This window comes from Oratosquilla oratoria, chromosome 20 (genome assembly GCF_046742065.1).
Source record: "Oratosquilla oratoria isolate Oo_2021 chromosome 20, ASM4674206v1, whole genome shotgun sequence".
Classification (NCBI taxonomy): domain Eukaryota; kingdom Metazoa; phylum Arthropoda; class Malacostraca; order Stomatopoda; family Squillidae; genus Oratosquilla; species Oratosquilla oratoria.
Window position 1 is genome coordinate 24,940,289 of NC_134796.1, and position 23,160 is coordinate 24,963,448.

Here is a 23,160-nt window from a genome sequence, read left to right on the forward strand (position 1 = left end):
AGATTAGTAAAAAAGTGTGGAAGGCAGAGGTGGAAGGAGTGAATATGAGGGGACGTCCTAGGATGAGATGGATGGATGGGGTGAAAGGGGCATTACAAAAGAGAGGAATGTCTGTTGAGGAAGGACAGGAGAGGACAGAAGATAGGGCTGAACGGAGAGGGGTTGTGTATAGATGATGCTGTGATGCATGAGGGGGAGTGGGTGGGGGATGGGTGGTGTGAAAGTATGTATGAGAAAAAATACTGATGCAGCCCAAAGGGATTTCTCCCCCGTCTTCTCCTTTTCTGCACGGGGGGAGGGAGACCGGGGGTCGCCAAATTTATGAAGCGGCCTTGCTGTGGATGTGCTGTGTCTTGCGACACTGCTTCTGACCCAGGGCAGTGGACAGGATGCAGGGATGACCTGTCATCCAGGAGATGCCAAGATAAGAGGGAGGGAGGAGGGTGGAGGGGAGTGGAATATATAGGAAATGGAATGGGTGGGAGTGTTTTCTATGCCTTTTTCTTTTTTGGCTACCCCCCATGTAAGGTGGGTAGCCTTCTGCAAGTCCAAGAAGGCACAATCTGCCCAGCTATCTCTTTCTTGTATTATCTCAATTAATCTTGAGTAAAAGCATATTAAGTTTGTGGTTCACGATCTTCCACTTCTAAAGCCAAGTTGTTTATGGTTTAATATTTTATTTTCGTCCAAGTGTTTGATCCATTTGTTTCTGATAACTTTTTCACATATTTTTGCTACTGTGCTTGTAAGGGATGGTCTGAAGTTTGTAGGATCTTCTTTGTTTCTTCCCTCATGTATATTGATACTATGTTTGCATCTTTCCAATCTTGTGGTACCTTTCCTTCTTTGAGTGAGAAGTCTATTCTCTTGTATAATTTGTCCGTCAGTTTGTCTATACACTCTTTCAGTATCCAATTTGCAATTCCATCCGGTCCTTGCGATTTCCTAACATGTAGGTTTTTTATTTGTTCTCATTTCTTTCTGTGTTACCATTATTTCTTTCATTTTAGGGGGTCTTTCTCATTGTCCATCTTCCCAAATTTGTGAGTTCTCAATTGTAAAAACAAACCTGAAATGTCTAATCATAACTTCTGCAATTTCTGTGTCGTCCATATATTCTGCATCTCCTTCACACAGTTTTACAATTTCATGTTTGTCTTTTAATTTATCATTTACATATCTGTAAGAGTTTAGGTTGATCCTTACGTTTGTCTATATATATATATATATATATATATATATATATAGATATATATATATATATATTTATATATATATATATATATATATATTTTTTTTTGTCTCTTTTCCATCTTTTCCAGGCTTTGTCTCTTCTGTCTGTAGCCACACTGCACCTTATGTTATACCAACACTTTATATAAATCTCTTTTTGCTTCTTCTTTGGTACATATTTATCAATTCCTTCCTTGTACTTTTCTTTGAATATGTTCCATTTGTCTTCCATCTTTGTTTTCTCTTTGGAGAATTTATCCCAGTTTGCATTTTGGAATTTTTTTCTTAGTTTTACAAAATCCATTTTGTTGTACATTAATCCTCCTTCTCTATGTTTATCATTCATTCTTACATTGTTTTGTTCTTTTAATTCAAACTCTATTAGTATATGGTCACTCTTTCCAATTGGTGTTTTATACTCCATTTTGTTCAGGATATCTGGTTCAAAAGTTAATATTTAGTCTAGTTTCGAGAGTTCTTCATTGTTTCTATATCTAGTATTTTCCTTAACCCATTGTGTTAAGGTATATTTGATGGTCATATCCAGCAGAATGTTGCTCCAAAGTTCTTCTCCCCCTTTTACTATCATTTCTTTCCAGATTATATCATTTGCATTAAAATCACCCATAATTACTATGTTACCACCCTCTTTCAGTAACTCATTTAGCACATTCATTGTGTCTTCCAGTAATTTAGAATGATCACTATCAGACCAAGCCTGTGTGTTTGGTGGCACACACTGCTACAAATTTTCTACTTTTAATATTTTTATTTACAACTTTTACCATAATTAATTCCACATTATATTACCTTTATTTATCTTTGTCACATTTAGACCCTTTTTGGTCAATATCATGACACCTCCCTTTTTATCTATTCAATTTTTCATCCAGTGGTTGTATAGACCTTGTGCCACCATACTTGTTGATAGAGGGCCTTTTATTTTTGTCTCCACAATTCCCATAATGTCAGGTTTCTCTATTTCCAGATAGTCGTTTAGTTCATTAATATGAGATGAGGTGCCTGAGAATTGTGATAGGGGTTACTAGGTTAGATAGAGTGAGAAATGAGGAGGTGAGGAGGAGAACAGGGGTGGAAAGGGAGTTGGGAGATAGGGTTGATGAAAGAGTGTTGGGATGGTTTGGACACATGGAAAGAATGAATGAAGAAAGATTAGTAAAAGAGGTGTGGAAGGCAGAGATGGAAGGAGTGAACATGAGGGGTTGACCTAGGATGAGATGGATGGATAGGGTAAAAGGGGCATTGGGAAAGAGGGGGTGGGGGATGAGGGTGAGGCAGTATGTATGAAAAATAAATTGACGCAGCCTGAAGGGATTTCTCCCCGTCTTTTCCTTTTCTGTTTGAGGGGACCGAGAGGGGGGGGTCGCCAATTTAATGAAGCGGCCTTGCTGTGGATGTGCTGTGTCTTGCGACACTGCTTCAGACCCAGGGCAGTGGACAAGATGCAGGGATGACCCATCATCCAGGAAGTGCCAGTATAAGAGGGAGGGAAGAGGGTGGAGGGGAGTGAAGTATGTAGGGGATGGACTGGGTAGGAATGAATTCTATGTCTTTGTTTTTTGGTTACCCCCCTTGTAAGGGGAAAAAAGCCTTGGTATATGTATGTATATAAATTTCTTTTACTATATTCCATTTCTCTTTCATCTTTGTTTCTTCATTTAAGAATTTTTCCCAATTTGTGTTTTTAAAGAATTTTCTTTCTCAAAATCCATTTTGCTGTACAATAGTGTTCCTTTTCTATGTTTCTCATTTCCTCTCAAATCCATTTGCTCCTTTAGTTCACATCCTGTTAGTATGTGGTCACTCTTCCCAATAGGGTTTTTGTAATCAATTCTGTCCACAATTTCAGGCTCTGACATAAGTACTATATCTAGTCTCGACAGTTCCTCTTTGTTTCTGTATCTGATATTTTCCTTTACCCATTGAGTCATTATGTATTCAATGGTCATATCCAGTAGTATGTTTCCCCAGTTGGTTCCCCACCCTTCACTGTCATTTCTTCCCAACATATTTCTTTTGAGTTAAAATCACACATGAATACTATATTTCCTCTTTTAAGTAAATCCATTCATTCTTTATGTCTTCCAATAGTTTGGAATGCTATCTCTCTGTCCAAGTATGTGTTTTGGGGGGTACATTACTACAGATTTTCTACTTGTCATGTTACTGTTTTCAACTTTCATCATAATCAATTCCACATTGTTTTTTCCCTCTGTTATCTTGGTCACATTTAACCCTTTCTTAATAAAAAATATTACTCCTCCACCCTGTTTTTCCTTTCAATTTTTTCATCCAATGGTTGTAGAGACCTTGTCCCACAGTGGTGGTGGAGGACTTTTTAACTTAGTTTCTACAATTCCCATTATGTCTGGTTTTTCTGATGCCAGATAGTCATTTAATTTGTTCAGTCCTGAAATCATGTTGTTTATGTTGGTATAAGCTATTTTTAAATTTTTCCTTTCATCCTCTATATATATATGTATATATATATATAAACCATTTTCTCAGCCTCAGGTCCATCACTCTCTCTCTCTCTCTCTCAAAAAAAAAAAAGAAAAAAAAAAAAAACTTTTTCAATTTTTTCATTTGCTCCATTTCAAAGTTCCTTTTCTTTCTCTTTTTCTTCATTGCTCATTTCTTTTTTTATCCATACATTTTTGTAATGTTCACTATTTGCTAGTTTTGTTGTTCTAGATAGTACTTCTGCTATCATTTGAGACCTAAGTTTTATTTTTAATGGCCTATATTGTTTTTTCCATTTTATGCAATTCCTCAATTTCTTTGCCCCATATTATGTCCTTCTTGAATCTCCTTCAGAATTGCTTTAGCAATCACTTTTTTTTTTTTTTTCTCTCTTATATCTAGGTAAATCATGTTTCTTTAATACCATAAACTACAATGCACTTTTTTTTATCCACAGTGTCCCTGACCAAATTTCCTTTTTCCTTAACCCATTCAACTCCGATGACAAGATGTCTTGTCATTTGGTCAAATAAAACAAAAAATCATAAAACACCAAAATGTTTGATCAAACACCAGAAAAATATGACGTCAGTCCTCGCTTCGCTCGCAGCGAAGCGAGGACTGACGTCATATTTTTCTGGTGTTTGATCAAACATTTTGGTGTTTTATGATTTTTTGTTTTATTTGACCAAATGACAAGACATCTTGTCATCGGAGTTGAATGGGTTAATTACTTTAATTACCATTTCTTTGGCATTTTCCTTCACTTGTTGCTCTATTATTTCTTTGAAAGATATTTTTTTATTTTCTTGTTTCACTTTCCATTGTTTATTTCTTGGAGATCAGTTTCTTTGATCGTCTCTTCCACTTTCTCGGTCACTGCTAGTTTTTTTGTTCCTTCACTTCTTTTTTTAAGGCCTCATTTCTGTTTATATCCTCATTTTTTGTTCTTTCATTCTCTTCCTTGACCATACTCAGTTCTTTTTTCAGTTCAAGCTCCCTGTTTTTTTTGTTTTTTTTGTTTTTTAGCTCACTTTTCAGTTCAATTATTTCATCTAATAAATCATTGATCTCCTTGTTTCTCAATATTTTTGTACCTAGGCTCTCCATCCATTTCTGTCCCACAACCCAAAATTGCGAATCTGGAAAATGTGTGCCCCTCAAACTTTTGGTAAGATTTTGGGGAATCATTCAAACATGTCCTTTTGGGAATTACCCCCAGTGGCAGTTCCACCCTACTTATGTCCAGACATCTATTTGCCAGTTCATTTTTCTTTGATTCACTATTGTTTTCTTCCATTTTTGAGTAATCAGCACTAAATTATACAAAGATTACTCCATTTTGGTCACTCAAGGTACACAACTCCCTTCCCATTTTGTAAACACAACTAGTGTCATTCCAAAATTTTCTAGCAATGAATCGGTGCTTAGCACTGCGGAGCTCTTTCCGGACATCCTACTCCAACCACTGCAAGTGTGAGAAATAATTTGGCACAGCCCAAAGTGATTTCTTTTCTGCATGAGGGGAGGGAGAGGGGGGGTCACCGATTTAATGAAGCAGCCTTGATGTGGATGTGCTGTGTCTTGTGACACTGCTTCTGTCCATGGGCAAGATTCAGGGATGACCCAGTCATCCAGGAAGTGCCAAGATAAGAGGGAGGGAAGAGGGTGGAGGGGAGTGGAATATGGTAGGGATGAAATGGGTGGGAGTGGATTTTATGCCTTTGTTTTTTGGCTACCTCCCTTATAAGGGGGCAAAAAGCCTTTGGTATATGTATGTATGTATGTATATACCATTATCTCGGTACTTTTTGGTGGTGCTTTCTTGTTAACTCCCTTCAACACTTGTGATGTTTGTAAGCAGTGTGCTGGTGGAGTGGCCCTACTTGAATTCATGTTAATTTGGAAAGGTGTGCAGATTAGGTATGTTTCTGTAGTTTATCTTAGATATGGATAATATTAATGAGATTGGTTTGTAGGATGCTTGGTTTTCTGGTAGTTTATTTAGTTTTGATATGGCTATTATATGCTCCTTTTTCCAGATTGTTGAAAATTTGTTGTATACCAGTATCTTAGATATGGTGAATATTAATGAGGTTGGTCTGTAGGATTGGTTTTCTAGTAGTTTATTTAGTTTTCATATGGCTATTATATGTTCCCTTTTCCAGTTTGTTGAAATTTTGTTGTATAGCCAGGAGTGGTTGGAAGTATCAGTCAAGGGCTTATTGCATTTAATTAATGTAATAGTAGTACTTTATGTTTTTATAACTTGGTTTTTCACTCTTTACAGGTGGTTCCTTGGCTCATGGAATATCAGGGTCCATAGAATCCCTAACAAGCATTGGGCGCGATAGTGTTATGTCTGCAAACTCACCTCCTGTGCGCAACACATCTCCCGACAACATTAGTGTTCCTTCCCGCTCACAATTGAATTCAACATCATCATTAGAGATCAGTCCTAAGATTGAGCAACTTTCTGAGCGTCTTGCTGCTGCTCATCTTGTGTCTCCTGTACGACCATTGGTGACCAACTCGGCACTACACATGCTTTGGCCTCCTCCACGTCGCATCACAGAGCTTCAGGGGAAGCCATGGAAACCACAGCGTGATCTTGGAGTATCCATGGTGCAAGGACAGGTGTCCATTCACAGGTAAGAACTGAAGTTTATTAGATAACTAGTGCTATTCTTATATAGAATAATGATAATAACAATTGAGTCAAGTTTTAATAACTAAAAGCCTCCAAAGAGTCCTTGGGTCCTTTTGTAGATTTCCTGGGAAGAAAAGTTGGGCTGCTATCTGTATTGTATTAGTGTATGTGCAGTCCAAAGGGATGTTTTTCTTGCCTGTTCCATGAATTTGTGAGTGGATTAGGAAATCTTATAATGAACTGATGGGAGTAAACCTTCTCCCAATGTAGCATCTTGATACCAGTTGAATACAGGAACAGGATAGTCATTACAGTAGCATTAGTAATGATATAAGCTTTTTGGATCGATTTAAATTAGTGCATAGAGGGTTTAGGGACAAATGTCAATGTAGTGGTATTTGGAGATTTTAATGCTAGGGTAGGAAAGGAACAAAAAGATGGAGTGGTTGGAAAATGTGGAGTTCCATGAAAAAAATTGTAGTAGAGAGTTGATGGAGATGTGTCTAGAAAGAGAGTTGATGATAGCATATACAGTGTGTATGAAAAAAGCCAAGCATAAGTACATATAGGAGAGTGGTGGATGGAAGGGTGGTAGATAGGGCTTTAATGGACTGCATATGGGTAACCATGAGATGATTAGGAAGAGTTTTGGATGTACATGTTTTAAGGGGAATATCAGATAATTTTTTGGTGGAAGGTAAGTTGAGAATGGAGGATAGATGGAGAAAGAGGAAAAGGACAGAAGGTAGGAAGGTGCTTACAGCAAACTGCTTAAATGAAAAAGAAAAGGAGAAGGAGTACAAGAAGCAGCTAAGAGAGGAGTGGGAGGGAGTGAAGGATAGAGTAGAACTAGGAGTGGAAGAGGAATGGGGATGGTATAAGGAGGGAGTCACAAGGTGTGTAAAGATGGTGTGTGAAACTAGGAGGACAAGAGGAAATGGAAGGGTAGTGAGTGGTGGGATGAGGAAGCAAAGAAGGTTGTAGAAGAGAAGTGAACATTCACAGATTGGTCACAAAATAAGATGAGGGAATCATATGAGAGGTACAAAGAAAAGAGAAGTAAATCATAAGATACATATACCAAAGGCTTTTTCACCTTACAAGGGAGGTAGCCATAAAACAAAGGCATAAAATCCACTCCCACCCATTCCATCCCATCCACCCCCTCCCTCCCTCGTATCTTGGCTCCTCCTGGATGATGGGTCATCCCTGCATCTCGCCCACTGCCCTGGGTCAGAAGCAGTGTCACAAGATATAGGACATCCAGAGGAAGACTGCTTCATTAAATTGGCATCCCATCCTCTCTGTCCTCTCATGCAGAAATGAAGAAGTTGGGGAGAAATCCCTTCTGGCTGCATCAATTTATTTTTCACACGTACTCCCTGTCCCCATCCCCCACCTACTTCCCCTCATGCATCACAGCATCATTCATACACAACCATTTTCCATTCACCCCTATCATCTGTCCTCTCCCATCCTTCCTCAACAAACATTCCCCTCTTTCCCAATGCCCCTTTTATCCCATCCATCCATCTCATCCTGGGTCATCCCTCATGTTCACTCCTTCCACATCTGCCTTCCACACTTCTTTAACTAATCTTTCTTCACTCATTCTTTCCATGTGTCCAAACCATCCCAATACTCTTTCATCAACCTTACCTCCCAACTCCCTTCCCACCCCCGTTCTCCTCACCTCATTACTCACTCTATCCAGCCTAGTAACTCCTATCATACTTCTCAGGAGGTAAAGATGGCATAAGATAAAGAAAGCAAAAAGGAGAGCGAATGTGAAATAGGGTAAGAGCATGACAGGAAATTTGTAAAGTAATAAAAAGATGTTTTGGAAGGAAATTAAGAGAGGAAAAGGAGGCAAATCAAGTAGAGAAGTAAAGGTAAGAGATGCAGATGGAGAGATGATAATGGAAGAGATGGCATCAAGAGGAAGATGGGCAGAGTATTTTAGGGAGTTGCTAAATGCCCTGTCTGGGGTATCGGCTGCATGTTATAGTGGCTAAGTAGCATGTAGCTGATACTTTAGGGTCTATATGGGGCACCTCTACGGACCAGAGCCACACATCATTTTGTCTGTGATAGAGGAAATCTCTGTTCATAGAGAAATGATGATACTTTATTATACTGAGGAACACTTAAAAAAAGTAAAGGCATAAGAAGGTCAAGGAGGAGTTTTCCAACCAGTACCCTAAGGTTTGGGTCTTTTAATGTGTGTGGATGTGGTACAGATGAGAGTAAAAGGGAAGAGATAGGCAGTATGTTTGTGAGAAGAAAGATGGATGTGTTGGCATTGAGTGAAACAAAGTTGAGAATGAGGGGCAAGTGTGGGTTTGGAAGTGTAGTTGGGAGGTTCTCAGGAGTGAAGAGAGGACAAGGGAGAGAAGGGGTGGCTATACTAGTAAGTATTTGCCCAGTTGTATTATACAGGAAGGGAGCTATGCTCGTAGTGACCCGTCTTTGTATCTTTCAGCATCAAGTTTGCTCTTAAATTCTTGAATAGCTTTTGCACACACTTGCTTTATCTAATTTATTCCAGGTATCCAGCACTGTGTGGGAAGCTCTTCTTTTTCAGATCTCTTCTATAATTATCCTTTCTGAGTTTCTTTTCATTTCCTCTTGTTTATCTATTGTCCCACTTTAATAAATCATCTCTATCTAGGATTTCCATTCCTTTCATGATTCTGTAAATAGTCAGTAGATTTCCTCTTTCTCTTCTTTGTTCCAGAGTTGGAAGTTCCAATTTGGACAATCTTTGTTCAAATGTCAATTTGGAGAGTGTTGGTGTCATCTTTGTCATTGCTCTTTGTATTCTTTCCAATTTCTTTATATTCTTTTTAGTATTGGGTGTCCATAGTGTTGCAGCATACTCCAATTTTGGTGTTATCAGTGTAACTAATATTTTCTGGACTATTTCCTCATCCAAATAGTCAAATGCCACTTTCATCAACCTTAGTAGGTCGAAGGTTTCTCCAACTATTTTATTGATATGTTTGTCTGGTAAGTGTGTAGTGGAGTTGAAGGAGGTTTCTTCAAGGTTAATGTGGATAAAGGTGAAAATGGGAAGGGAGATGTATTTATCTAGTTGTATTATATAGGAAGGGAGCTATGCTTGTAGTGACCTGTCTTTGTATCTTTCAGCATCAAGTTTGTTCTTAAATTCTTGAATAGTGTTTGCACACACTGTTGCCTTATCTAATTTATTCCACTCTGTGGGAAGCTATTCTTTTTCAGATCTCTTCTATAATTATCCTCTTTGAGTTTCTTTTCATGTCCTCTTGGTTATCTATTTTCCCACTTTAATAAATCATATCTATCTAGGATTACCATTCCTTTCATGATTCTATAGTCATTAGATTTCCTCTTTCTCTTCTTTGTTCCAGAGTTGGTAGTTCCAATTTGGACAATGTTTGTATGTCAATTTGGAGTATGTTGGTGCCTTTTTTTGTCATTGCTCTTTGTATTCTTTGTCATTTAGTTATATTCTTTTTAGTACTACGACTGTCCCTCCGTTATGCTGTCCCCCAACCCCTTGTTGCTGTCCTGTACCATTTCTCTGAGTATTCTTTTTCTGTGGTGGGGGAAAAGAATACTGCCATCAAATATTCCCACTTGGATCGTAAAAGGTGAGAAAAAAGGGACGAGGATTGGGACTAGGCATCCTTCTCCTTGTAGCCCCACAGGGATATTCCTAAACGAAAAAGTGAAGGCATAAGAGGGTCTGGGAGTTCTCGGAAAAGCACCCTAAGGTTTGGGTCTTTTAATGTGCGTGGATGTGGTACAGATGAGAGTAAAAGGGAAGAGATAGGTAGTATGTTTGTGAGAAGAAAGATGGATGTGTTGGCTTTGAGTGAAACTAAGTTGAAAGGGATGGGTGAGTGTAAGTTTGGGAGTGTAAGTGGGAGGTTATCAGGAGTGAAGAGAGGGCGAGGGAGGGAAGGGGTGTCTATTCTAGTAGGTGAAGAGATAGGTAAACGTGTAGTGGAGTGGAAGGAGGTTTCCTCAAGGATAATGTAGATGAAGGTGAAACTGGTAAAGGAGATGTGGGTCCGTGTAAGTGCATATGGGCCTGGCAGTGAGAAGAGTGTAGAAGAAAGGGAGGCCTTTTGGATAGATTTAAATGAGTGCATAGAGGATTTAGGAAGAAATGTCAATGTAATAGTACTGGGAGACCTTAATAATGTTCCAATCGATGGAGTGGTTGGGAAATGTGGAGTTCCAGGAAAGAATCGTAGTGGAGAGTTGATGGTGGAAATATGTCTAGAAAGAGAGTTGATGATAGCAAATACAGTGTTTCAGAAGAAAATCAAGCATAAGTACACATGGGAGAGGGTGGCGGAGGGAAGGGTGGTAGATAGAGCGCTAATGGATTATGTAGTGGTAAATAGGATTATGATAGGAAGAGTTAAGGATGTACATGTGCTAAGGGGAGAGGGTGGGGGAATATCAGATAATTTTTTGGTGGAAGGTAAGTTGAGAGTGGAGGATAGATGGAGAAAGAGGAAAGGGACAAAAGGTAGGGAGGTGCTTATAGTGAACTCTTTGAATGAAAAGGAAAAGGAGAAGGAGTATGAAAAGAAGCTGAAGGAGTGGTAGGGAGTGAAGGATAGAGTAGAGCTAGGTGTGGAGGAGGAATGGGGATGGTTCAAGGAGGGAGTCATAAAGTGTGCAAGGATGGTGTGTGGAACACGAAGCACAGGAAGAAATAGAAGAAAGGGTAGTGAATTGTGGGATGAGGAAACAAAGAAGGTTGTAGAAGAGAAGAAGCGAGCATTCACAGATTGGTTACAAAAAAGGACGAGGGAGTCATATGAGAGGTACAAAGAAAAGAAAAGAGAAGTAAAACAAAAGGTAAAGGAGGCAAAAAGGAGAGCAGATGTGAAATGGGGTAAGAGTATGACAGAAAATTTTGAAAATAATAAAAAGATGTTTTGGAAAGAAATTAACCACTTCCATACGGTGCCGCATACGTAGGCGGCATGAGGAGCAAGTGGATATGTGGGGCTGCCATATCGGCGTCTTGATTATATTTATTGTAGTTGCCCCTGCATAATGACATACTCTCTAAACTGTCTTTAATAACATTTTCTATGGTTATCAAAATTCACGGGTGAAAGAGAGAACGATCGATATAAGCGGTGACTATATTTTATGATGCGAGTATTATTGCGACACATCGTACGTCTGGCAGATAATGCTGCCCGCAAGATTTTGGCCTGGAGTGAAGAGGTTAAAAGAGGAAGAGGAGGCGAATCAAGTAGAGAAGAAAAGGTAAAAGGTGCAGATGGAGAGATGATAATGGAAGAAAAGGCAGTAAGGGGGAGATGGGCAGAATATTTTAGGGAGTTGCTAAATGTGAAGGAGGATAGGGAGGGAAAGACAGCTGCAGTGGGAAATGTGAAGAAAATGAGAGTGATGAGTGAGGAGAATGGAGGAGAAATACGGAAGGATGAGGTGAAGGCAGTCGTTAAGATGATGAGAGCAGGTAAGGCACCTGGTCTGGATGGATGCCATGCAGAATGTCTGAAAAAGGGAGGTACAGTGATGGTGGACTGGCTGGTGAAGTTATTTAATGTTTGCTGGCTAGAGGGTAGAGTGCCGGAGGACTGGAGGAGTGCCTGTATAATTCCACTTTACAAGAGAAAAGGGGACAAGTGTGAATGTAGTAGTTTCAGAGGGATTAGCTTGTTAAGTGTAGTTGGGAAGGCTTATGGGGGATCTTGATTGAGAGGATTAGGAGAGGAACAGAGTGAGTAATTGTTGAGGAACAGTGTGGATTTAGGACAGGTAGAGGTTGTGTAGATCAGATCTTTGTGGTAAGACAGATATGTGAGAAAGCTATAGGAAAGGGGAAGGATGTTTTTTTGGCTTTTATGGATCTGGAAAAGGCTTATGATAGGGTAGACAGAAAGGCACTGTGGGAGGTTATGCAGATATACGGAATAGGAGGAAAGCTTCTGGAAGCTGTCAAGAGTTTTTATGAGAGTAGTAGAGCTTGTGTCAGGATTAGAAATGGAGAGAGTGAGTGGTTTGAGGTAAAGGTGGGACTTCGTCAAGGATGCGTTATGTCGCCCAGGCTGTTCAACTTATACATGGATGGAGTAGTGCGAGAGGTAAATGCAAGGGTAGTGGGTCAGGGATTGGAGATGGTTAAAGAAAATGGAGAAAAGTGGGAGGTGAGCCAGCTGTTGTTTGCGGACGACACTGCGCTTGTGGCAGGATTGAGGAAGTTGGTGGCAGAGTTTGGGAGAGTGTGTGAAAGAAGAAAATTGAAGATAAATGTGGGTAAAAGTAAGGTGATGAGATGTACAAGGGGTGAAAGTAGCAGCAGACTGGAAGTGAGCATTAAGGGAGAGCGACTGGAGGAAGTGGATAGTTTTAGATACTTGGGTGCAAATGTGGCAGGAAAAGGTGGGGTGAAGGTGGAGGCAGAATGTAGATTGAGAGAAGCGAGTAAATACCTTGGTGGATTAAAGAGTGTAATGAGGAATAGACATTTGGGAATGGATGCTAAGAGGAGACTGTATGAAGGAGTGATTGTGTCAACAGCACTGTATGGGGCAGAAACATGGAACATAAGAGAGGAAGAGAGAAGGAGTTTGAATGTGTTTGAGATGAGGTGTCTGAGAAGTATGATGGGGGTTACTAGGCTAGATAGAGTGAGAAATGAGGAGGTGAGGAGAAGAACGGGGATGGAAGGGAGTTGGGAGATAGGGTTGATGAAAGAGTATTAGGATGGTTTGGATACATGGAAAGAATGAGTGAAGAAAGACTAGTAAAAGAGGTATGGAAGGCAGATGTGGAGGGAGTGAACATGAGGGGACATCATAGGATGAGGTGGATGGATGGGGTGAAGGGGGCTTTGGGGAAGAGGGGAATGTCTGTTGAGGAAGGACAGGAGAGGACAGAAGACAGGGGTGAATAGAGAATGGTTGTATATGGATGATGTTGTGATGCATGAGGTGGAGTGGGCAGGGGGATGGGGGGTGAGGTAGTATGTGTGAGCAAAATTTGATGCAGCCCGAAGGGATTTCTCCCCGTCTTCTCCTTTTATGCATGGGGGAACAGAGAGAGGGGGTCGCCGATTTAATGAAGCGGCCTTGCTGTGGATGTGCTGTGTCTTGTGACACTGCTTTTGACCCAGGGCAGTGGACAAGGTGCAGGGATGACCCATCATCCAGGAGGTGCTAAGATAAGAGGGAGGGTGGAGGGGTGTGGAGTGTATTCAGGGATGAAATGGGTGAGAATGATTTTATGCCTTTTCCTTTTTGGCTACCTCCCTTGTAAGGGGGAAAAAGCCTTGGTATATGTATGTATGTATGTATGAAAAAGGCTTATGACAGGGTAGACAGGAAGGCACTGTGGGAAGTTTTGCAAATATACGGAATAGGAGGAAAGCTTCTAGGAGCTGTCAAGAGTTTTTACAAGAGGAGTAGAGCATATGTCAGGATCAGAAATAGAGAGAGTGAGTGGTTTGAGGTAAAGGTGGGACCTTGTCAGGGATGTGTTATGTCACCCTGGCTGTTCAATTTATACATGGATGGGGTGGTACGAGAGGTAAATGCAAGGGTGGTGGGTCAGGGATTGGAGATGGTTAAAGAAAATGGAGAAAAGTGGAAAGTGAGCCAGCTGTTGTTTGCAGATGACACTACCCTCAGAGGAGGGATTGAGGAAGTTGGTGGCAGAGTTTGGGAGAGTGTGTGAAAGAAGAAAGTTGAAGATAAATGTGGGTAAAAGGTGATGAGATGTACAAGAGTGGCAGCAGACTGGAAGTGAGCAGTAAGGGAGAGCGACTGGAGGAAGTGGATAGTTTTAGATACTTAGGTGCAAATGTGGCAGGAATGGGTGAAGTGGAGGTGGAGGTAGAATGTAGATTGAGAGAAGTGAGTAAATGCCTTGGTGGATTAAAACATGTAATGAGGAATAGACATTTGGGAATGGATGCTAAGAGGAGACTGTATGAAGGAGTGATTGTGCCAACAGCACTGCATGGGGCAGAAACATGGAACATAAGAGAGGAAGAGAGAAGGAGTTTGAATGTGTTTGAAATGAGGTGTCTGAGAAGTATGATGGGGGTTACTAGGCTAGATAGAGTGAGAAATGAGGAGGTGAGGAGGAGAACAGGGGTGGTAAGGGAGCTGGGAGATAGGGTTGATGAAAGAGTATTAGGATGGTTTGGACACATGGAAAGAATGAGTGAAGAAAGACTAGTAAAGGAGGTATGGAAGGCAGATGTGGAGGGAGTGAACATGAGGGGGTGTCCTATGATGAGATGGATGGGTGGGGTGAAAGGGGCTTTGGGGAAGAGGGGAATGTTGAGGAAGTATGTGAGAGGAGAGAAGAAGGGTGAATGGAGAATGGTTGTATATTGATGATGTTGTGATACATGAGGTGGAATGGGTGGGGGGTGAGGGAGTATGTGAGGAAAATTTGATGCAGCCCGAAGGGATTTCTCCCCGTCTTCTCTTTTTCTGCATGGGGGGACGGAGAGGGGGGGGTCACTGACTTAATGAAGCAGCCTTGCTGTGGATGTGCTGTGTCTTGCAACACTGCCTCTGACCCAGGGCAGTGGACAAGATGCAGGGATGACCCGTCATCCAGGAGGTGCCAATATAAGAGGGAGGATGGAGGGTGGAGAGGAGTGGAGTGTATTTAGGGATGGAATGGGTGGGAATGGTTTTTATGCCTTTTTCTTTTTGGCTACCTCCCTTGTAAGGGGGAAAAAGCCTTGGTATATGTATGTATTTACTTAGTTGTAGTATATGGGAAGGGAGCTATGCTCATGGTGACCCATCTTTGTATCTTTCAGCATCAAGTCTTTTCTTAAAATTTTGAATAGTGTTTGCACACACTGTTTCTTTATGTAAATTATTCCAGGTATCCAGTACCCTCTGTGGGATTTTTTTTTTTTTTTTTTTCTCTCTCTCTCTCTCTCTCTCTCTCTCTCTCTCTCTCTCTCTCTCTCTCTCTCTCTCTCTCTCTCCAGATCTCTTCTATAGTTATCCTTTTGAGTTTCTTTTGTCCTTTTATTTTTCCACTGTCCCATTTTAATAAATCATTCCTATCTAGGATTGCCATTCCTTTCATGATTCTATAAATACTCAACAGATCTCCTCTTTCTCTTCCTTATTCCAGAGTTGGTAATTCCAATTTGGACAATCTTTGTTTGTATGTTAATTTGGAGAGAGTTGGTACCAACTTTGTCATTGCTCTTTGTATTCTTTCTAATTTATTTATATTCTTTTTAGTACTGGGTGTCCATAGTGTTGCTGTGTACAACAGTTTTGTTATTATCAGTATAACTAATATTTTTTTTAATCATTTCCTCATCCAAGTAGTCAAATGCCACTTTTATTGACCTTAATAGGTTGAAAGTTTCTCCAACTATTTTATTGATATGTTTGTCCAGTGTCATGTCTTTGCTGATTATTACTTCAAAGTCTCTTTCAGAGTTCATTTTTTTTACTTCTTCACCAATTTTATAATTTCTTGATATTCTATTTTTACTTTTCCCAAACTCCATTATACTACACTTCTTGATATTGAAGTTCACATCCCACTTGTGAGTCCATTTCCAGATTTTGTCCAGGTCTAACTGTAATGATTCTTAATTCTCCTATGTTCTTACTTTCTGTAGTATTTTTGCATCATCTGCAAAGAAATTCATATAACACTCTACTCCTTCATCCATGTCATTTATATATATGGCAAACATGATTGGAGCCAGTACCAAACCTTGTGTGACACCACTTATCATGTCTTTCCAATTCGAGTATTTGTCTCTAATTACTACCCTCATTTTTCTCCCAGTCAGGAAGTCTTCTATCCATTCCAATAATTTTCCTCTAATGCCACCTATTGATTCTATTTTTCTTATTAGTTTCTTGTGTGGTACCCTATCAACTGCTTTTTGTAGGTCTAGAAAGGCACAGTCTGCCCATCCATCTCTTGTGTTATTTTAACTAGTCTCGAATAGAAGCAGATCAAGTTTGTTGTAGATGATCTTCGTTGTCTTAACCACTTCCATACGGTGACGCCTACGTAGGCGGCATGAGGAGCAAGTGGGCACTCGATGATGCCGATGTCGGCATCTTGATTATATTTATTGTAGTCGTACCTACGTAATTTCCATTCTCTCTAAACTGGCTTCATCAATTTTCTATGGTTATCAAAATACAAGGGTGAAAGAGAACGAACGATTGAGCACTGACTTTATTTTTTATAATGCGATAATTATGACGCAACATCGCACGTTGGGCAGTTAATGCTGCCAGACGTGCGATGTGCCCTGGAGTGAAGAGGTTAATCCAAATTTGGATTCAGTATAGTTTTATCTTTCAGATGTTTAACCCATTTACTTTAGATAACTTTTTCACATAATTTTGTTACTGTGCTTGTTAGGGAGACCGGCCTGTAGTTGGCTGGATCTTCGTTGTTTCCTCTTTTATATATTGGTACAATATTTGCATTTTTCCAGTCCTATGGTACCTTTCTTTGAGTATTTAATTATATTGTATATTTTGTTCGTCAACTCCTCTATGCATTCTTTCAGTATCCAATTTGCAATTTCATCTTGACCATGTGATGTTCTGACATCAAGGTTTTTTATTTGGTCTCTGTTTTCCTTCTGTGTTACAGTTATTTTCTTCATTGGAGGGGATTTCTCTCTATTCCCTCACAGTTCAGATAATTTTCAATTGTGAATACCGATTTGAAATGATTGCTTATAATTTCAGCCATTTTTAGTTCTGTATATTCATATTTTCCCTGGCACAGCTTTTCTATTTCTTATTTATTTTTTAGTTACCATTTACTATTGGAAAAGGATCTGTTTTCCTCATCCAAACAAATAATTCTTACTATAGTTAAACTAATTCAAAAGAGAAAGTTGATCTTACCTTCTTCTTGATAATTTAGATGTAAATTTTAGAAAAGGCGGATTTTCGAGAGACCGGTTTTAACTCGGCCGAGTTATACTTACGTCCCTTTCGCCCTTTTAAGTTTATCCGTTATTTTCAATTATGTAATTTTATTCTTTAAAGAGAGGTTTCTCTTTACAGTTGGGAGTAAATGTTCCTCCGAAATTGATCTTCTGTAGTTTCAGTTGACACAAATTCTAAGCGTCTTAACTTGACGAAAACTATTATTTGAGTGAATCCGGTCGCAGGCCACACGCAATATCTATAATTTTCGCGACCATTGTTTACTTTTCACCGACCAGAATTTTCGGTACAGTATTTATTTCATACGTTTAAATTTTTTCAATAGACTAAAAATTATCAGTAGCAATTGATCATTAACATTATTAATCATTCAGATTTTATCCAATAATTTAAATATACATAATTTATTACTTTAATGAAATTAAACTTCTAGAGTTCAATAAACGAGTTCAATATGACGTCACCTTTTACGTAATTTCTAATATACTCCAGACAAGAGATTGCATTTGTAACAAATGCAATGCAATGCAACGCATCGCAACGCAACCTTGTGTCCAAATCAATATAAATACAAATGATTCAATAAGATTTAATGCCTCTAATCAATCTTTAATAAAACAATTTCTCACCCTTAGATTAAGGGTAAAGTATCTGAACCACCACCTAAACTCGTGTATCCTCACCCCAGAACCAGGGTGTAGCATTTTACCCAACACCTAATACACAATTTATAATTTATAAATAATCAAGTTTATTTCTCATAAGTTCACGCTGCTTTAATGCAGCCTTTCTTTTTGGTTTGAGATCTCTATTATTTGCAGATGGAGCTTGAGGATTTGTTTGATTTGAGTCGTTTCCAGTATCTACCTCTGAAGGTTGTGATGGGTTTTGACTTCCAAGAGTGATATTTAATTCCATGGGATACAAATTCTTTATTGTATGGAAGGCAATTTCTCCATTATTTTGTTTCACTTTAACAATCCGAACCTTATTGTCATGTCCAATAATTATCTCTAATATTATTCCCATTAACCAAAAAGGTCTGGGTTTATTTGGATGTTTAATCAAAACTACATCTCCTTTCTTTATCTTGTCAGACCATTCTTTCTGGTAAAGATTTTTTGCATGATCCCTTAAACTCAGAAGATAGTCTTCATACCACAATCTTCTAAATTCCTCAAACATCTCATTCTGCTTGCAAAGTGCATTTTCAAGATTTTCCTGATTTTCATCATTAACCCAAATATCAGTTTCATCTTTGAACATCAATGAACCAATGTTGTTAAGTTTGAGGAATGAATTTGGAGTTATAAATTCAAATTCTTCTGAACTGGCTCTATAAGTGAGAGGCCTAGAATTAATGGCATTTTTTATGTTTGAAAGGGCAGTCAGAAACTCAAAATATGTTGATTTAGATCTTCCAATTGCCTTATACAGACAGTTTTTTACTGTTCTGATAAGACGTTCCCAAGCTGCTCCAACCCATGCTGAATATACTGGGATTCTTACATGTTTGATTTTGTTTTTTGAGAGTTCATCCAAAAATTCATTCGACTCGAGAGTTCTCTCTAATATGTCTCCACCTTTCACAAATGATCGGGCATTATCACTGTACAAGTAAGTTGGAATAGTATACTGATTACAAAATCTTTGAAAGGCCAGAATGAAATTCTTAGTTGACATGTCAGGCAACAACTCAAAATGGACAGCCCTGATATTAAGGCAAGTGAAAATCAATATAAAATATTTACTCAAAGCATTAGTATTATCTTTCCTCAAAAACACATGACCTGTATAATCAACTCCCACATGATTGAAAGGTCTAATCAGATTCATGTGCTGCTTAGGCATACTGGTTACTTTAGGGTAATTATAGGCAAGTGCATTATACTTCTGGCAAATTTTGCAGTCCTTAATTGAAGCTTTAACAGAAGATCTACCCTTTGGGATCCAGAATCCTTGGGACCTTAGGAAATTTAAGGTAGTACTGACTCCCATGTGTTGTACCTGAGCATGACAAAATCTGGTAAAAAGTACAGTGAAAAAGTTATCTTTTCCCAAAAGTACAGGATTGTGTACATTATAATCAAAATAAAGTGATTTGGAAATCCTTCCTCGTGATCTCAGGATGCTCTTTTCATCAAGAAACAAGTTTAAATTCAATACTAAGGAAGGCACTTCTGAATTTTTAAAGTTACTTGACTTGAGTGTATCCACTTGTTTAAGGAAGCTAATTTCTTTAGCAAAACTGATTGACTGATTTATCATGATCCAATAATCCAATGCCTTCTCATGAGAGTTTTCACCACTTTTCATACAAATCCACTTGAAGAGATACTCAGTGATTTTCATAACTTTATTATAGTTTGAAAACTTATTAATGTCAAAAATAGGTTTCATTTCAACTTCCTTTCCTTGCATGGTATTGAGAGTATTGATATTTTGATTCATCAGATTAAAACCCACACTCAACAATGGGTATTTAGGCCATGTATTTAAATCATATTTCATCCAATCTGGTCCCTTGAGCCAAAATTCAAAATTATCGATGAATTTGCTGTAGGTTAAGCCTCTAGTTAAGAGATCAGCTGGATTATTTTCAGTTTTGACATAATTAAAACTAATGGGAATGTTATAATCCCTTTCAAGCTGTTGTAGTTTACTATCCATTTCACCTATTCTATTTTTGACAAACTTAGATTTTAGTTTAGTCTGTCTGGTTATTAACCAGTTGAGCACAACTTGCGCATCAACAGCAATATTAATATAGTTGAATCTTATATTGGAATAGGCATTCAAAATAGTGGATATGCACTTTAAAGCAAGAATCACTCCAAGTAGCTCCAAGACTGGGATGCTATGTTCTTTTTCCTTGTTAGCAGGAGCCACTTTTGCTTTAGCAAATAAGAGGGAACTACTTTCCTTACTGGTACCATAAGCAACAAACCCAAAGCAATTTTGTGAGCTGTCACTAAAAATATTAAGTCCATATTCTTCATTCTCATTTAATGCCTGCCTATTAAAGGAGACCTGATTGGCTTTCTCAAAACCAGGTTTGATATTATCCCATTCATTTATTATGTCCTCAGGCAATTTTTCATCCCATCCTAATTTGTGTTGCCATACCTTCCTCATCAATAACTTTCCTTTGATACTAATGGGTAAGACTAACCCCAGTGGATCGAACAAACTTGAAGTCTCGTTTATCAATTGTCTTTTAGTACTGACAGAGTGAAATTCAACAGGTGCAAGCTGCATCTCATCCATATTAGGATTAAATCTGTATCCTAAAATTTTCTCTGTCTCATTTGAATGTTCAACTAATTTGCCATCCTTTTCTATCAGTTGTCTCAGTTCAAGTGAATTTGAATTCCAAGATCTTAAAATAAAACCACCAAGAGCCATTCTTTCATAGCAAAGCCGATAAAGGTCAGTCATTTCCTTAAAATTATTGCCTGTGAATATTAAATTATCAACATAGAATTGACTGGAAAGAATGTCAGTGCATTTGTCAAGTGGAAATTTACTGGCATGTTTCTTCATTACATAATGTAGAATGAAGGGTGATGATGTAAATCCAAATACTAGAGTTCTATATCTATAAGCAATCAATTTATCCCTTTCCCAAAGGAAACAAAAACGGTTCTTATCAAACTCTTGGCTGAGCCTAATTGACAGGAATGCCTGCTTGATGTCACTCAGCAAGATTATATCATTAGTTCTAAAGCAAAATAACAGTTTAAGCAAGGACTCCATTAGATCAACTCCAGTATATGCAGCCTCATTCAAAGAAGGTAGATTCTTATCAGTCTTTAGTGAGCAATTGAAAACTGGTCTAATCTTAGTCGAGACCTGCTCTTCCATCTTAATGACTGGCCTATGTGGAATCCAAGTGTGATTATTCACCTTTTCATCAGAAAAGTCTATTTCAATCTGCTCTATGATTCCATCCTGAAGCTGCTTATCAAAGACCTCTTCATATTTTTCATATAGATTTGACTTTTTAAGATTTTTTGAAACTCTCCCTAAAACTTTTCTGGCAACCTGAAAATTAGAAGGGACCAGTTCTATTTTTTCTGAATACCAAGGAAGCTTAACTTGGTAATGGCCATCTTTAAACTGAATAGCTTCATTAAATCTAGCAATTTGTTCTTGATCCTCTGAACTATAAATTTCATTCTTACTAATTCCAATAGATTCCAAGCTAAAGAGATATTCTATCCCATTTTCAATATCTGAATCATTTAGAATGTTTTCTAGAGGATTAAAATAAGATTTAATTGGATTAAATATCAGATTAACTGAGGTGTCAGGAACTTTAGAAGACTTCTGACATTGATAGATTTGAACTTTATTACTTGCCGTTTTTTTACTAATTTGAGAAGCCTGTTTCCTAGTCAAAAAATGATTGACATTACCAATAGGAATTACTTTATTTCCAATTACCATGCAGCTCCCTTGCAAGCATGAGGCAAATGAACATTCTGGAAGGAATTGAAGCAAGTCTACACCTATCAATGCATCCACCTCTATTAATTCATTATCCTGATTTAATCCAAAGGCTTCATCAGCCAATTCAAATCCTTGATCTTTTATATTTTCTAGGGCTTCATTCATACCCGGTACAACAAAACTTATGCTGAGTGAAGGGTCAATAAGAAATGGCATTTGAATTATCTTATTCATTTTAACACCTATTAAGGTTTGCTTAAAGCTCTTAACTTCAGCTCCAATGAATGTCTTTACATTGAAGTCTATCTTATTTAACGAGTCTAAATCCGTACACAGCTCTTTAGCAACTCTTGCTGACATGTAGGATCGCTGACTCCCTGTATCAATTAAACATCTGATCTTCTTACTCTGTTTACCACGAATAAATTCCAAAGTTACAGTAGGGGAAATGTAATCATTTTCAGAATTTTGTTGAGATGTTAAACAAAGATGATTATTACTAGTAGTAGGTCCTTTAAATTCAGGACAAAGGGGTGCTATATGGCCATAAGAATTACAGTGTTTACAACCATATTTTAATTTATTTTGCTTGCCAAAGCATTCATCTTCTTTATGACCAGATCCAGCACAACGTGCACAGAGACCTAACTCCTGTACTCTCTCTGTCTTATCCTTAAGAGTTGAATATTTTTCACACTGTCCCAAGGAGTGACCTGATGCACTGCACAATTTACAAATAAAGTTTTTAGAGGGAGCAACCTTATTTTGACTTGTCTTGAAAATTTGAAGAGAACTTTTAATTTCTTTGGGTGCATTTTTTGAATTTTCTTTGGCCTTATTGATTTTATCAGATCTAGGCAAAGTAGTTTTACAGGTCTTAATTAGAGTCTTAATAATGTCATTATATGACTCAAAGATTTCAGTCAAGGTAGGATAGTTGTTATATTTATGAACCAGTTCCCTTTTGAATGCTGTAGGCAACTTATTAAAGAGAATATGACTCAATAATAAATTTCCAGGAGAATTTTTCATTGTAAAATCATAGCCATGATTAGACTTTAATTCAAAGATGTATGCTCTAATTTCAATGATGAATGACTTTAATGCAAAAAACTCCTCGTCATATCCTTGAGGAACTGTTGCGCTTAGAATCCTTCGGAAAGTTTCATCCACTATAAAGGGTACATCCAGAAATTCATCTTTCAATAATCTTAGTGCAATATCATAATTTTCATTTATGATAGACAAATGGCTAATGATTTTCAAAGCATAACCCCTAAGATAACTATGTAAATAACTAAGCTTCACTGCCTGGGACATACTCTCCTTATTACCTATGACATTATTAAACTGATTGAGGAAAGAAGAAAAGGTAAATTTATCCTTTTC

At 38.3% G+C, this 23,160-nt stretch overlaps 1 protein-coding gene across 3 annotated transcripts in view; it reads left to right on the top strand.

Annotated features, from left to right (window-relative positions):
* Positions 1–23,160, top strand: part of LOC143036412 (uncharacterized) — a 362,560-nt gene that overhangs the window by 91,577 nt on the left and 247,823 nt on the right. For all 3 annotated transcript variants that reach the window (XM_076203749.1, XM_076203748.1, XM_076203747.1), the window contains one exon: positions 6,008–6,368. In XM_076203749.1, coding sequence (XP_076059864.1) covers positions 6,008–6,368 — 361 coding nt within the window. The remainder of the gene's footprint in view (positions 1–6,007; positions 6,369–23,160) is intronic.